The 17,861-nt window shown below is 42.8% G+C and overlaps 1 protein-coding gene across 2 annotated transcripts in view; it reads right to left on the minus strand.

The window, feature by feature from the left end:
• The window catches only part of thada (THADA armadillo repeat containing), a 335,484-nt gene that overhangs the window by 74,394 nt on the left and 243,229 nt on the right, over window positions 1–17,861 (minus strand). The window contains exon 31 of one of the 2 annotated variants that reach the window (XM_078404989.1): window positions 13,629–13,817. The exons of the other annotated variant lie outside the window; for it this stretch is intronic. Coding sequence (XP_078261115.1) covers window positions 13,807–13,817 — 11 coding nt within the window. The 3' untranslated portion in view covers window positions 13,629–13,806. Of the gene's footprint in view, window positions 1–13,628; window positions 13,818–17,861 lie in introns of those variants that run through there. 2 annotated transcript variants of the gene reach the window in all.

The raw sequence follows: 17,861 nt of genomic DNA on the forward strand, positions 1-17,861 counted from the left end.
GAATGCCCAAAGAAAGGGAGAAAAAGAGGATTACTCTTCCAAGTATATATTAAGTGAATTCTGTCTGGAAAGTACATAATTAAGCATAGGTTTTAACTTTGAATGTGAAATATGCTGCAACTGAACAGCGAGAATACAATTGTTGTCCAGATTTACACCTAATAAATTAGCACACGGGCAAGATGTAGGGTGTAGGAAGGAACTGCAGGTGCTGGTTTACAGTGAAGATAGACACAAACTGCTGGAGTAACTCAGCGGGACAAGCAGCATCTCTGGAGAGAAGGAATGGGTGACGTTTCGGGTCGAGACCCTTCTTCTGATGTAGGGAACTGATGTCACTTATACACACTTAGAGGTGCTCAGGGAAATTCACATTTTGTCTCTAATCTTTTAACCATTACAATCTGCATTATCTTGGGAAGCGGGGTAGATAACCTTTCAGAAGATTTATTAAGATCCCTTATCACTTATCAACGACAGAGTAAGAGACTCAATAAGCTCCGGAGGAGTCATTACAGTGACCTGTGTAAGAAGGAACGGCAGATGCTGGTTTAAACCGAAGATCGACACAAAAACCTGGAGTAACTCAGCAGGACAGGCAGCATCTCTGGAGAGAAGGAAAAGGTGATGTTTCTTCAGACATTACAGTGACTTGTAATCGTCTCTAACCATTACATCTCCAGATAGAGGGCTGGAGTAACTGGCAGCATCTCGGTAGAAAAAGGATTTTCTCCAAAGATACTGCCCGACCCCCTGAGTTACTCCAGCGCTTTGTGTCTATCTTCGGTATATACCAGCATCTGCAGTTCCTTTCTACACAACCATCACATTGCTCATGCTTTCAAGGAAATTGGCTGGAGAATTAATTCATTTTCACAGTGAATCTCTCTAAATTTAATTGTCATTTATGTTACAAAGATATTTGAAATCCACACAACATTCTCAGTTTGAAGATTTCCATGTTATAGCAATAATGGGCATGCAATAATCTGTGCAACAAAGCTTTCAATTCTGCCTAAGTAACCTGAGTTCAAAATTGGGAATCCTTATGTAAACACTCACTGAATCACCTAGCAACACACAGGTGCAGCAAACAAGAGTCTTTCAAAGAGCACAAAAAAAACCTAAGGCTGTTATGGTGGTTAGCTGTCCTGGTCTATTCTTCGAGACAACAATGTGCTGTTCAGCTGTTGACTCAGGCGTTGCAAGCATAACTGCTGAACTGGAAAAGAAGGTGAACAAGAACGACAAGATCGCACAGAATAAACACTGATGTACAGAAAAATACAACAGACAAATGCAAATTGACTTGAGATCTCATAATGACAGAAATAGAAATGTGAAAGAGGCGTTGACAGGCAGACTGTGAGAAAACAGACAGAGAAAAATGAAGATACCCATCAAAAAGTTCACAGTTAAAAGGCTAGTCACAGCAGGTGCCTGAGAACTGAGGAAAGAAAACGTACGGAATATAAACTGCAAAGGAACATATTTTTTCCTTTTAATTTTCGCATGTAGGTGCTGCTGGAAAGGTGAGCATTTATTGCCATTCCACAATAGCCCCTGAGAATGTGATAGTGTGCACCCTCCTTGAACTGATGCAGTCCTGCAGGTGGAGATTCTCCCTGTAAGGCAGCAGGGGAGGGAGTTCCAGGATAAAGACACGATGATCATGAACGGTCGATGAGATAATTCCAAGTTAGGATGGTGCGTGACTCATATGCTTTTGGTGGTGTTCACATGCGCCTGTTGCTCTCAGAACTTTGTGGGTTTATTTTTATAAACCAGCACCAAAGGTTTCAAAGGTCTTTTATTGTCACATGTGCCAATTAAGGTACAGTGATATGCGAATTACCACTCAGCCCGTATGAAGAAAAAAAGCAACAAGACACACAGCTACATAAAAGTTAACATAAACATCCACCACAGCGGATTCCCCACATTCCTCACTGTGATGGAAGGCAATAAAGTCCAAACTTCTTCCTCTTTATTCTCCCGCGGTCGGCGCAGTCAATCCATTTGTCGGGGTGATCGAAGATCCTGCAGCTGGCAGTCGAAGCACCCGTGTCGGGGCGCTCGAAGCTCCCGCGTCGGGACGATCAAAGCTCCAGCGTCAGGGCGGTCGAAGCTCCTATGGCTTGGAGTTCCCGAAGTCGGTTTCTGACCAGAGACCGTGAGTCAGCAAGCACCCACGGCTGGAGCTCCGAGGGCGATCCCTGGCAAAGGGATCACGGGCTCCCCACAGTGGAGCTCTCAAAAATCAATCTCCAGCAAAGGCCGCCAACTCCTCAATGTTAGGCCGCAGTGTGTACGGAGAAACGATACGGAAAAAAATCGCATCTCCATTGAGGTAAGAGATTAGAAAAGGTTTCCCCCAATCCCCCCCCCAACCCCCATTCCCCACATAAAATAAGCTAAAGAACACTAAAAACATGCATTTAACACATACTATTAAAACACAACGAAGGAAGAGACAGACAGATTGTTGGCGAGGCAGCCATTGCCGGCGCCACCAAACGCTCTTTTACAGAAAGGGACACAAAGTGCTGGTGTAACCCTCCCTACCTACCCTGTTACTCTTAATGTATGCGTAGAATCTCTTGAAATGCTCCTTTACTTTGCCTGCTAGATCCATCTCATGCCTTTCATGCTTTTCTCCTGCGATCCCTCTTGAGTGTACTCCCACACATCTTGTGCTCGTCGAGGGATTCGCTTGATCCTGACTGCCTAAACCTGATGTATGCCTCCTTACAATTTCCTGACTGGAATCTCTATATCTATATCTATATATTGGGGGGTTTCACAGAGGCGCAGTGGTAGAGTAGTTGCCTTACCGCGCCAGAGAACTGGGTTTGATCCTGACTATGGGTGCTGTCTGTACGGAGTTTGTACGTTCTCCCTGTGACCGTGTGGGTTTTCTCCGGGTGTTCCACTTTCTTCCCACATTCCAAAAACATACAGGTTTGTAGATTAATTAGCCCGGACTCAGTGGGCCAAAGGGCCTGTTTCCACACTGTGTCTCTAAAGTCTAAAGTATATCTCTCGGCAACCAGGGTTCCCAAAACTTGCCAGCCCTATCAATAGACAATAGGTGCAGGAGAAGGCCATTCGGCCCTTCGAGCCAGCACCGCCATTCAATGTGATCATGGCTGATCATTCCCAATCAGTACCCCGTTCCTGCCTTCTCCCCATACCCCCTGACTCCGCTATCCTTAAGAGCTCTATCCAGCTCTCTCTCGAATGCATTCAGAGAATTGGCCTCCACTGCCTTCTGAGGCAGAGAATTCCACAGATTCACAACTCTCTGACTGAAAAAGTTTTTCCTCATCTCAGTTCTAAATGGCCTACCCCTTATTCTTAAACTGTGGCCCCTTGTTCTGGACTCCCCCAACATTGGGAACATGTTTCCTGCCTCTAACGTGTCCAACCCTTTAATAATCTTTTACGTTTCGATAAGATCTCCTCTCATCCTTCTAAATTCCAGTGTATACAAGCCTAGTTGCTCCAGTCTTTCAACATAAGACAGTCCCGACATTCCGGGAATTAACCTAGTAAACCTATGCTGCACGCCCTCAATAGCAAGAATATCCTTCCTCAAATTTGGAGACCAAAACTGCACACAGTACTCCAGGTGCGGTCTCACTAGGGCCCTGTACAACTGCAGAAGGACCTCTTTGCTCCGATACTCAACTCCTCTTGTTATGAAGGCCAACATTCCATTGGCTTTCTTCACTGCCTGCTGTACCTGCATGCTTCCTTTCAGTGACTGATGCACTAGGTCACCCAGATCTCGTTGTACGTCCCCTTTTCCTAACTTGACACCATTCAGATAATACTCTGCCTTCCTATTCTTACCACCAAAGTGGATAACCTCACACTTATCCACAAGCCCTGTCCTTCATCTTAACAGGGGTGTGCTGTCGTCCTTGACGTCTCTTGTCCTTTCTGATTGCCTCTTTGACATGTTCTTGCAAGCTCTTGTAAATGTCTCAGTGAACCTCTCTCCAGGATTTACACAAGATATTTTCTTCATTGTTTCATTTGGGATCACAACTACTAAATCACTGATTCAAGGCATCTGTGATTTCTCAGCCATAGTCTTTTAAAAATAGTGCACTTGGCTTCTTGTGGAACCTTTTGGATAACCTCGAGTCCATTTATTTCAGTTGATCCATTGTATCTTTCAAATTATATAAGTGGCTTTGGATCTTTGGAGCATAAGAATCGCAAATCACAATAAATTTAATTATCCTGTGGTCACCATCCCCCAGGGGAGGAATTGTTTCAAATTTCCAACTGTCTGGGTCACTTACAAAATAATTAAGATCAGCCTTGATTCTTCAAGCGGTCATGCATGATATTTACTCCAACAGTGAATCACATTATATTCAGTGAATTAAACTAAAATTGTGATAACAATTTCTGACCTTGCAAATGTCTTTTTAACTCCTCACAACAACCTGCTCCAGGGGAAAATACCCAGGGAAGGGTGGTGCTTCAATAATGTGGTAAAGGGAACAAACTCTCTTGAAAAAAGATAGGGCAAGATGTGCTTGCTGGTGTAAAAATGACAACGACAAAAAATTAAGTGACAGAGGAAACAATATCCTTGGGATAATAGGGGATTGAGACAATAATTCCTGGGATGAAGAGGTTGTTTTATAGGAAACTAGACCAAGTGGACCCGTTGGGCCCAAACCTCTCCTGCATTGGTGCAGCACCCTGTCCTCCCCCCTCCCCTCAACCCCCCCTCCCCTTTCCCTTCTCCCCCACTCCCCCCTTCCCCCCCTCCCTCCCTCCTCCCCTCCCCTCCCCCCCACCTCCTTTTAAACTTAAACATGTGAATAACTTTAAAAATATAACACCGATTTCAATAAAACTACTTGCATTATCGCCTAAAGTGACGATGGTGAGTAAGGTGGGCCTAAAATTGTCACGCTATCTTGTACCGTTTTGGCTGAAGTTCAGTCACAAACAAGATAACAAACGAGAGTTTTAGTATATAGATGATTGATTCTGTGGTCACTGGAGTGTAAAAGAATGAGGGGTGATCTTAATTGATTGATTGAAAGATACAGCATGAAAAACAGGTTCCTCGGCCTACGTGTCCACACACCATCGATCACCCGTTCACACTAGTTCCATGTCATCCCACTTTCGCATCCACTCCTTACACACTCGGGGCAATTTTACAGAGGCCAATTATCCTAAAAACCCGGAGAGTCTGTGGGATATGGGAGGCAACCGGAGGAAACCCATACGGTCACAGGGGGGGAATGTGCAGGCTCCACACAGACAGCGCCCAAAGTTAGGATCGAACCAAGTCCCTGACGCTGTGAGGCAGCAGCTCCACCAGCCGCACTGTGCCGACCTTACAAAACTAAACGACGGTGCCCTTCAGGGCAAGAACTAGAGGATGTTATCCTCATGGGAAATATGGGGCCAGAGATAAAAATTCAGAGGAAGGAGTTGCGCATTTAATAAGGAATTAATGAGAAACTTCTCTGAGTGGGCTGTGAATCTGTGGAATTCTCCACTTGAGAAAGCACTGAAGGCTGAGTCACTGACAGTATTCATGACCATGTTAGACAGATATATTAGGTGCATAGGATAGTCAGGGGTTAAAGGGGACAGGCAGGAGTGTAAAATGATCGCTCTGCAGTTGAATGTTTGCCTGGCTTTACAGATGCTTTAAAATCCCTTAAAACCTAATGGCATGGACATTGAATTCTCCACTTTTAGATAACCTCTAACAACCCCTTCCCTTGCGCCTCCCCCACACACCCCACTTTCTCCCCTCCCTACTGCTAGGACCTGGACTTGCACCCATTTCCCTCTTCCTCCTCCCCCTCCTCCACATTCCTTCCTCTGGCTTCACAATTTGCATCTCTGTGGCCTTTGTTCCAATCATCTGTCTGTCAGAAACCCCCCTTGCCTGTGTACACTTGCCAGGAGCTGTCCTGCCTCTCCAAGCTTTCTCTCTCCCACCCCACCCACACAATCGTTCTGAAGAAGGGTCCCAACCCAAAACGTCACCTCTATCCTTGTTCTCCAGAGATGCTGCCTGACCCACTGAGTTACTCCAGCACTGTGTGTTCTTTCCTTTAAAATCTGCCAATGTTTTTCTAACATTGTGCTTTTGCAATGATTAATACACAGGTTAGGTCTATTAGGAGTAGACTAGAAGTTAAACCACCATCTCCTCGTCCGCAAACTAAAACATACAAGCATATTTCTCGCTGGCTAGAAAGCGGGAGCTGAAAAGCTAGCTCAATTTTTTTAACTTCCCAGGCTATTTCATGTGGACCCAAACTATAACAACCCTACTGCCACCATGGCTGCCATTGTGTACATTTAGTTTAAAGGTACAGCAATGAAACACTCCACGCCGATCATCGAATAACACTGATTCAGTGTTATCCCACTCTCACATCCACTCTCTACACTCTAGGGACAATTTTACAGAGGGCATTTAGCCTACAAAACCTGTACATCTATGTGATGTGGTAGAAAATCAGAAAGGATATAGGTTTAAGGTGAGAAGGGAAAGATTTAATAGGAACCTGAGGGGCAATTTTTTTTTATACGTAGGGTAGAGGTAGTTGAGGCAGGTACTATCATTACGTTTAAAAATACATTTGGACAAGCACACAGATTGGTTTAGAAGTATACGGACCAAACGCAGGCAGGTGGGACATGTTGGTCAGCGTGGCAAATTGGGCCAAAGGGCCTGTTTCCATTCTGTGTAACTCTATAACCCAAAGGAAATCCACCTGGCCACAGGGAGCATGTGCAAACTGTTGAAAAGATCAAAATGGACAAGGAAACTACAGAAAGTAAAACAATTGGTGACTTGACCAGAGGAGCTGGTGAATTTTTGCAAAAACCAGCACTGTCTTTCTTTGCCTCACAATTGAGGAATGCGTCCGGACGTAGAGGATTGAGGAGAAATCTGAAGAAGGGTCTCGACCCGAAACGTCACCCATTCCTTCTCTCCCGAGATGCTGCCTGACCTGCTGAGTTACTCCAGCATTTAGTGAATAGAGGATTGAGGAAGTTGATGGAGTTATTCAGACAAGGTCCTTGTCTTGTCCCCCTACCACCAGAGTCCCCGTGCATACCAGTTCTGCCAGCGCGTTTCGCACTTCCCTCAATCACATCACTGCGTAGGTGGGTGAGTAATATGTAAGTGAGGCCTGGGTTTCCCTCGAATGTCTTTGAACTTTTGAAAGGCAGGGTAGCAGGAATGACCGAGATGGATGCGTTCTGTGCAGTGTCCTTTGATGAAATGAGTCTACATGCAGGCCTCTCATACAATATCACGGAAGATTCAGTGGAGGGTTTTAAGGACTTTGGATCCCTAGGGAAGACGTCACGGCCTGCCAACCATGCTCTTGTTTTCATGGTTAGAGGCTTGATGGGAAAATGGAAACAACCTCTAGGTTACTTTTTTCTATATCAAAAATTACTTTATTCAAGTAATAAATATCACTTACAAAACATCTTTTTTTAACAAGCCCATCCGACATTTCCGGAGGTTACACATTCAATACAGGCATTTACTTCCAAATTTACATACATTTACTTACATTTACAGACATTAACCCAGTATTCCTTATTTGGAGGGGCGTCTCTCTCCACCACAACCTGCCCCCCATGTCCAGCAGCGGAAGGACCCTAGACTGTGGTCCTCCCCCACAGGGCCTTGGCGTTGGCTGCACCAAGCTTCAGTGCGTACCCCAGCACGTACTCTTGCAGTCTGCAGCGGGCCAGTCGACAACATTCCTTGACGGACAGCTCGCTCTGCCGGGAGGCCAACAAAGCTCGGGCAGACCAAAGAGCGTCTTTCACCGAGTTGAGACACCACAACGGCTGACAAACTGGAAACATTACTAAAAGAATGCTTACAAAAGGTGAAGGCCATTGGACTACACCCTAAGGCCGTGGTTTGTAACCAAGGCTCAAGCAATGTTCGACTCTACACAAAATTGGGTGTGACAGATTGTTTTGGTTGTTTCTTCGTCCACGAGGGAGACAAGATCTATTGTATGCATGACCCACCACACTTGTTAAAAAACACTAGGTCAAATTTGGAAAAGTATGTATTTGAAGTCAAGAGAGAGGATGGCAGTAAGAAACATATCCGATGGTCACATATTTGCGACTTTTATGTCCTTGATTCTCAGTTGCCCATTAGAACAGCCCATAAACTGACCAGAGGCCACTTTATTCTAAACAGCTTCTCCAGAATGAGAGTTAACAAGGCAGCGCAGGTGCTCAGCCATTCGGCAGCAGTGGGCGGCTACACCTATTCAGCTCTTGCAAAGTTGCCTGGGGAAGCTGTTTATACGGCGGCGTTCATTGAAATGATTGATGGACTGTTTGATTCATTTAACAGCAGGTTTTTCAAGGACCTCAAGAAGTTGAGGAGGCCTATCTCAGACAATTCTGCACATAAATCATTCTTTGATTCATGCTCGCCCGTGTTCCAAAGCTCGACAGTGCTTGGATCAAAAAACGTGTTGTTTGTCAAGGGATGGCGGCTTGCAATTTCTTGCGGCTGTAGCAGCACATGAAGGAAAGCACTGACGTTCGTTTGCTGTTCACATCTCGGCTTAATCAGGATATTGTTGAGAATTTGTTCTCTACTATTTGGCGAAAGGGCGGATTCCGAGACAATCCATCAGCGAAGGAGTTCCGATGTGCTTTCCGAATGGTTGCTGAACTGATAAAGCCAGCCGAGAGTGCAAACTGTTCCCCCTGACTCTGACACATTTATCTTAAAACTGCAAACGCTCACAAAGAATAGAGTAAAGAGACCATCTCCATCTATCTCCCATGCCAACAAGACAAAACAGGACATTGCAGTCTGCAGCATTTTACTTGATCTCCCTGAAGTGAATACACCGGCTTACACCGCAGGTCACATCTGTCGCAGAATCATCACTTCACTTGAACTGTCCTCAACGTGCCAGACATGCAGAGAAGTTCTACTACGACCTGATGCACCTTCAGTTGATCCTGCCCTCATGGTCATCCATCATAAAGCATATGACACATCTACGTCTGACTTCGGTTCCTTGATGGTGCCTTCTGAATACTTTCTAGCATTCTGTGAAAGTGTGTGAGAAAGTGTTTTGCACAGAATTTGACGATGTCAAAATGACCAGGAACAACATCTCCCATCTGATAAACCAAGCAGTACAGAATACACAAGGATACAAGGACATGAACTTGTGCAGCGAAAGAATCAAGGCTAGAACTGTCTAATTCTTTGTGAGTGTTCACATACATTATGGACTCAAATTTAAGAATAGAAAACTGCAGGACATGACCGTTAAAAGGAAGTGTAAGAAAGTTCAAAAAGTGCAACATAAGTAAAGTAAATAAGCTGCTTGAAATATATATTTAGTGATACACTTGTTTATGTATATAGTTTGAAAATTTGTTTTGTGACCCACACAAAATGATGCAAATTACAATGTAATTATTATTGTCTATAAGTTGGACATATTGTTCTTTGGGGTAAGGAAGGGGCGGGGCTATCATTGTTTGAAATATGTTGAATTCTACATCACTTTCATTGGTTACCTGATCTGACAGAAATAAAAAGTGTTATCCTTGTTTATGAAGTTCAATTTTGAATGATTTAAAATTGAGTGGGTTGGTACAATATACTGCTAACCCACAAATGTGTCATTATGAGATATTCACATAGGAAAAATCCATGAATCACAAAAAAAACAAGAAGGTGCCTATGTTATTTGAACAACTTATCGGTTGAATTTAAATATTAATTTTTACAGGTTGTAGGGTAGTGGGTAAGGATCGTGTTAATGCATGTAACATTTTTTACGAGAGAGAGAGAGAGAGAGAGAGACAGAGACAGAGAGAGAGAGGGAGAAGGAGAGGAAGAGAGAGGGAGAGGGAGAGAGAAAGATTGAAAGAAAAAGGTTGCTAAACAAATAATTAGAGGAAATCACAAAAAAGAAACTAGAGAGATAAATATATGTGTGTGTGTATGTGTGTATGTATATGTACATATATATATATATATATATATAAAGGAAAATAAATGCAGATGCTGGTACAAATCAAAGGTATCACAAAGTGCTGGAGTAACTCAGCGGGTCAGGCAGCATCTCAGGAGAGAAGGAATGGGTGACGTTTTGGGTCGAGACCCTTCTTCAGACTGATGATATATGATATATATATATATATATATAAAATTAAATCGTAAACATAAACCATAAAGGTCGGATTGCCTTTATGGTTTATGCACATCATGTGAAAAATAAGATGAAGATTACAAGGTTTACTATATTACTAGATTACTAGATGAAAAAAAAAAAGATTACTAGGTTCACTAGGTTAATTCCCGGAATGGCAGGACTGTCATATGTTGAAAGACTGGAGCGACTAGGCTTGTATACACTGGAATTTAGAAGGATGAGAGGGGATCTTATCGAAACGTATAAGATTATTAAGGGGTTGGACACGTTAGAGGCAGGAAACATGTTCCCAATGTTGGGGGAGTCCAGAACAAGGGGCCACAGTTTAAGAATAAGGGGTGGGCCATTTAGAACTGAGATGAGGAAAAACTTTTTCAGTCAGAGAGTTGTGAATCTGTGGAATTCTCTGCCTCAGAAGGCAGTGGAGCCCAATTCTCTGAATGCATTCAAGAGAGAGCTAGATAGAGCTCTTAAGGATAGCGGAGTCAGGGGGTATGGGGAGAAGGCAGGAACGGGGTACTGATTGAGAATGATCAGCCATGATCACATTGAATGGCGGTGTTGGCTCAAAGGGCCGAATGGCCTCCTCCTGCACCTATTGTCTATAAGAGAGAAATTGAGTGTTGCTTTAAATCAAAGTTGCTTCTGATCTATGAGAAGGAACTTTGAGATCTATTTATCTCTATGTTACCTCTCACACACCAGGCCCACACATACACATTCATATATATATATAAATTAAATTTGTGCAGAGTGTGTGTTAGAGCAATACAAGGGAAACTGCACAAAAGAGGAGGTTGGGGAGGAAGGATGGGAGGGAGGGAAATGGGCAGAAACAGTAAGAGAGAATAAAATCAGAGAGATTAAGCACGCGGGAAACATTAAAAAATAAAAATAAAAACTGTAAATTGATAGATGAGATATATTCTGCAATTTAATGGTATCATCACACATATTGTTCCCCCACAACACTGACTACACTGCGGGAGGCATAACAAACGGCGGGTTTTGCTTCCTAAAATGGCGGACGTTCCGCTCGGTTGCGAACTACACTTCAGTATACGTGATTTTGCAGGAGTGGTCTATCTTGCTCCTCTACTATCTTTGGTCAGGATAGAACCCAGCTCTACCAGCTGTGCCACCCTCTGTTTTGTAGACCTGGGGAGTTTTGTCAACTACTCCAATCCCATGGCATTGGAATTCCAATTATTTCAGCCTGGGCCCCCAGTCAAAGATGAGAAATTGTCACACCTCTTGTTTAGATAAAAAACTAATAGTTCAACTGTCGCAATCACAGGAAGAAAAATAAACCTTTGACCCGGTGATTTTTTTTAAACAAGCCCAGGCTGGGAGGGATGGTTAATTTTAGTGGATTAGTACAACAGGAAAAGCAAACAGCGGGGACAGTGATAAAGATAGATTGTCAAATAAATGAATATAAGTAATGAATAATAGACTGCAGGTCACCTCCCTCACACTGTTTTGCAGACATACCCACGATCTATCAGGCTTTACATGGCAACCACTGCCTGCAGGAGAGAGGGAATGATAACTGCAGCTACGTGATTTTAAAGATTAAAACTAAATATTTAAGTTTTCCTACACCATATTGTTATAAAAATAAATCAAAAATGAGGGCAATTAGGGTAAAATGTTTCAGTGACCTGGGTCCATTAGTACAGTTTGTATCCAATAGAACAGCTGCACTAACAAAATTCCTCTCCGTTAGCCAAACAAGCAATGCATGAGGTCTCTTGATGGCTTTCCACCCATTGAGTTGCAAGCATACGGTATGTATTCACCACTTTATATAAAGCACTCGGTGAAGGAAGAGGTACATTTGCCTTTCTCATCAAAACCTGGCAACTGCTCAATTTTAAATGGAGTCATTCAACTTGGTCCTCGCTGACTGCTTTTAGAATGGGCAAATCCACTGCTCAAGCTAAAGAGCTCATGTACAGGAAGAAGGACACAGTGAAAGATTGCTAAAAAAAAGAAAAGGATTTTCCTGAATCAGTCTTAATTGCACAATACATTTTTCTTAATCCTGACACTGATTGAACTTGGTCACAATACTGTTACCGGATTTAGTAATTGTGTTTTTCTTGGTTCAAATAAAACTTGAGACTTTCTGCATGAATTCTTTAAATGTTCACCAAGCATTTCTTTAGTGATTAAGTGAACTCATTGTACCTAGTTCTTGGACTTGCTTTATCTCGCTGATTTCATCAGTAGAGCATAAACTCTCTTGAAGCTTAAACTCCTAAATGATCTAGAACGACAAAACCAGCCTTAAGGGCAAAACAAACATTAATTAAACCAAAGAAAAAAAACTGCTAAAGAATTCCTATGTGATTTTATGACTGGCATATTACCCAGTTACAGTAATTCCAATTGTAAAAATACCAGTTCTAATACCATGCAATTTCACCATAATTAATAAGTACAGCAAAGTTTGAAGTTATTGCATTTCCAGACCACTGGAATTTTTTTTACAACTGTGTCATTATCATAATCCTTCCCCTTGTTATCTTCTTTTAAAATTCTCTCAGACTTGCAGGCAGATGAATCAAAACAAAGCTGATCTTGGAACTTAAAGCAATCAAGGAATCCAACAGCACAGGAAGTGTCCTGTATCAGCTGTCTGACTGTTTAGTTCAGTTTATTATTGTCACGTGCACCGAGGTACAGTGAAAAGCTTTTTTGTTGCGAGTTATCCAGTCAAAGAAAAGACTATACCTGATTACAATCAAGCCATCCACAGTGCACAGACAAAGGATGAAGGGTACAACATTTAGTGCAAGACAAAGTCCGATTAAAGATAGTTCAAACGTCTCTAATGAGGTAGATGGGAGGTCAGGACCCCACTCTAGCTGGTGAGAGGAGCTAGATAACAGCTGGGAAGACATTGTTTCTGAATCTGGAGGTATGAGTTTTCAAACTTCTGCACCTCTTGCCTGACGGGAGAAAGGAGGGTGAGATTGGTCCGTTATTATGTTGGCGGCTTTGCCAAGGCAGTGTGAATTGGAGTCAATGGAAGGGAGATTGGTTGGCATGATGGTCTGGGCTATGCCTACAACTCTCTGCAATTACTTGCAGTCTAGGATGGAGCTGTTTCCCAACCATACTGCGAATGGACTAACCTTTCAACATATTTTTTTACCCTTTTCCCATTACTATATAATAATCTTTCATTTTCAAACACTTAATCCACATCCGTGTTTAGAACTCCAATGTTTTCTGCTCCTTCCACTTTTGCAGGGACAATCCACGATTTAACAACTCACCACATAAACCATCTCCTCCAATTTCCCTTTTGCCAATGGTTTTAACTGATTCTTTTCATCACCACCAAATAGAACAGATAAATAGCCTTCCACAACATATTTATTTTGAACACAGATCAATCATTTAGGCTGCCATTTTATTTATACTTTTGGTTCCGTACAATAGTGTTGTCACTTCACGATGCTGCGCAGATACATGTCTAAATCCAGAGGGAGTTTGTAGTCAAGCCGGAAGAATGAAAATTGTAGCATTAAAAAAACAGAAAATGCTGGAAGTATTCAGCAGGTCAGGCAGCAACTATGGAAAGAGAATCAGAGTGAACATTTCAGGTCAAAGACCTTTAGTTTATAAAGTATGCTCACAGACCAGTAAACAGAACAGAGCAGGTAGATATGATGATAAAAAAAGTAGACACAAAGTGCTGGAGTAGCCCAGCAGGTCAGGCAGTATCTCTGGAGAACATGGGACACTTCTTCAGATCAAAAGAATATATGTGCTTTATTAGTGAAGCCAGTGAAACATTAAACTCTGCTTTCTTTCCACATGATCTACAGAGTGAAAAAACATTTTCTGTATTATTTCAGATTTCCATCATCTGCACTTTTTTAAACTTTCCATTTTGTTCTACCAGAAGGCTTGATGGTGCATGTCTTGAATGAAAACTAGAGTACAGACGCAGTTCCCCTGAGAGTGTAGATTAGCAGATCACATGCAGCAAAAAATATTCCTGATGTTGGGGGAGTCCAGAACCAGGGGGTCACAGTTTAAGAATAAGGGTCGGCCATTTAGGACTGAGATGAGGAAAAACTTTTTCAGAGTTGTGAATCTGTGGAACTCTCTGCCACAGAAGGCAGTGGAGGCCAATTCACTGGATGTATTCAAGAGAGAGTTAGATATAGTTCTTAGGGCTAACGGAATCAAGGGATATGGGGAGAAAGCAGGAACGGTTTTGGATCATCGGCCATGATCATATTGAATGGTGGTGCTGGCTCGAAGGGCTGAATGGCCTTACTCCTGCACCTATTTTTTATGTTTCTATGACATGACATCAATGGGTACCCAAAGTAAGTTTGTCACAATCAGGGTTGCCTGTTTACAGAATCCTTTCTTTTCACTACAAACATTCCCTTTCATCATTTTTCTCCCTCATTGCTTCAGACGTATCTTTGGCACTTTCTGTCAGGAGAAGATCACCAGCCAAGCATTTACTCAAGTACATTCCACTGACTGTTGTGGTGGACACCCCATGTTTACGGGATGGACAATGATGGTCTTCCTGGGGTGGTCTTCTGCAGGGTGAATGCACAGAATCGGGTGCTGACAATGTGGAGTATGCATGTTCTCCCTGTGACTGTGTGGCTTTCCTCCGGATGCTCCAGTTTCCACCCACATTCCAATGACCAGATTAGTTTAGTTTAGAGATACAGTACAGAAACAGTCCGCGCAACAGTCGAGTCCGCACCGACCAGCGATCCCCGCACACTAACACTATCCTACACACATTAGGGACAATTTTACAAATTTACCAAGCCAATTAACCTGCAAACCTATATGTCTTTGGAGTGTGGGAGTAAACCGGAGTTCCCGGAGAAAACTCACACAGGTCACGGGGAGAAGGTACAAACTCCATATAGACAGCACCTGTAGTCAGGATCGAACCAGGGTCTCTGGCGCTGTAAGGCAGCCACTTAACCACTGCGCCACCGTGCCGCCCACTGACTTGTGGGTTTGTAGGTTAGTTGGCAACTGTAAATTGACCCTAGTGTACAAGGAATGGATGCGAAAGTGGGATAACATGGAACCAGTGTGAATGGGTGATCAATGGTTGGCATGGACTTGGTGGGCCGAAGGGCCTGTTTCCATGCTGTATCTCTAAACTAAACTCAATTAAGAATAACAGGACATCTGAGAATGTGAAAAAAAAGCAGAGAGCAAGGAGAAAAAAAGGCAAGATATCAAAATGCAACTTCAAGCAAAATTGAATAGTTCTAATCCTTCAATGAAATTATGGCACTACAGCCAAAAACAGTACTCTGAGAATTTGTTGGAGATCAATCAGACCAAAAGCTGATTGATGTTCTTACGAGGAGACAAGGTCAGTAATTTTATAAACAAAACATCAGAGCAATAGTTTAAAGAAAAGGACATTGTGAAAATCTTCAGTACAAGGAAGGGCAAAATAAAGAACTTTCAAAGCAAAGAAAAAAAAAATTGGCTTGATATGACCGGCTCCATTTGGTCACTGATAAACTATCTGAAGTAAAACAGATGGCATCAAGGCAAACACAACATTAAAGCAACTGCTATACAACTTTGTTGATACTTCGATGGTTTTAAGCGTGCATTGCCCTCCAATTCTTGATCATAATAATTACACCAAAAAAAATCATTTATAGAGTCCCTCTAATTTACTGGGAGCAAACAAAAATCCCAGTGCATCAATGATATGAAAATGTATCTCAAAATGAAGGAGGAAATATTAGGAATGGTTTATTGATTAATTTATGGCACCTGGGAGATTAATGGCAAAAACCCCAGTGATGTGACAAGGGAGAAGTATTCAAGATGCTTAAAGGGCCTGACCCACTTAGGCGATCTTTTTGGCGACTGTCAAAGTCGTAGCAGATCGCCAAACTTTTCTTTTACCCGACGATAATGACTACGACAATGCCGAGTCAGGTCGAGATTACAGCGTCTTCCGAAACATCGCGAAAATTCCCACACTGTCAGTGCTTCTCCGGCGTACTGGTTTTCGCTGAAATCACTGACAAGTCGGTAAGTACTTGAGAGTTTTGAACTATAACACCTTGTATGGGTTACTTAAAAACCAAGTTTCACTGTAACAAGGAATAAACAGGATTTACTTCCAGTTTACTAATAGCTGTATTAAAAAGTAATAATTTTAAAAGTGGTTAAGTGGATTTTTGTGAAAAGTGTGTGGGCATTCTTTGAAAATGTACGGGAGATGTATATCTGGTTTCTGGGTTGCATATCTGGTTTTGGAACTCACTTTAAATGTAATGGCTGAGGCCAAAAACATCGCGAAAATTCCCACGCTTACCTGACCGTCAAACTGTCACCTCCAATCTACCTGTCAAATGGCCTGACGGTAAATAAATTGGTTAAACACAAGCATTTTATGGTATTTTGAAATGACTTTACTTATTTTAATATTATGTGCTTCTAAATGCATCTTAAGAGAACCTATCAAACCTGGGGACAGCATGCGACAGCGCCCGCAATAAGCAACGATACCTGGCGACAAGCCAGCTATCGCCGAGAGATTTCAAACCGTTTGATTTCTCGGCGATCTGCCGAGATCCACTACGATCTTTGGAAGACTCCTCACGATCATGCCCGCGACACCCCAGCGAACGTTCCGCGACAGCCTAGTCGCCGGCAGTCGCCGTAAAATCGCCTAAGTGGGACAGGCCCTTCAGTAGGAGCGTTTTGGAGAAGGAAATTTACAGCAATGAAAGCTACTTTAGCTTGTAGGGAAAAGATCACGTGGGGGTCTTAAAGGAATTTTAAGATAGGCAATTGGGATCCACAGCAGAGCAGTAAGAGGAGGAATAATGAGCATGCGACTGTGCAGAAGGCAGCGTAGTTTTGCATGAGCCAAAATGTGGGCGAAAGTGGTCGTTAACTAGGACCCTAAAGCAAAAATTGCTACATGCCCTTTACATTCTCATCACTTGAGCTTTGTACAAGAGTAAGTAGGAGTATCTTGCAAAACTACCACCATCTCGTATTGCCTGGGTGTTTTGTAAAATTCACGTTGGATTTTTCTTTTGAAAGTGAAACAACATACCCACAAGCAACATACAAGATTTTTACTGTACTTCGGTACACGTGACAATAAACTAAACTAAACTAAACTGTTGTCTCCTAAGATCTCCACCCTCTCCGGCAGGACACATGTGCCATGCTTCTTTATGTTTAGTTTTGTTTAATTTAGCTTAGTTTAGAGATACAATGTGGAAACAGGCCTTTTGGCCCCTCCGAGTCCGCTCTAAGCAGCGATCACCCGTTCACTTGTTCCATCCTAGACACTGGGAACCATTTTTTACGGACATCAATTGACCTACAAACCTGCAGGTCTTTGGACTGTGGGAGCAAACCGGAGCACCGGGACTAAATCCGTGCAGTCACAGGGAAAATGTACAAATTTCGTACAGACAGCACCCCTAGTCAGTATCAAACCCGGGTCTCTGGAGCTGTAAGACGGCAACTCTACCGCTGCACCACGGTGTTATTAAGCTTGAAATGGTTCAACGTGAGATGCAGTCAGCATCATGGCTCAAGTCTGCTCACTCAATACTGCTGTCTGCTAAACCAGAA

The sequence above is a fragment of the Rhinoraja longicauda genome, chromosome 9 (genome assembly GCF_053455715.1).
Source record: "Rhinoraja longicauda isolate Sanriku21f chromosome 9, sRhiLon1.1, whole genome shotgun sequence".
In the NCBI taxonomy this organism is placed as follows: domain Eukaryota; kingdom Metazoa; phylum Chordata; class Chondrichthyes; order Rajiformes; family Arhynchobatidae; genus Rhinoraja; species Rhinoraja longicauda.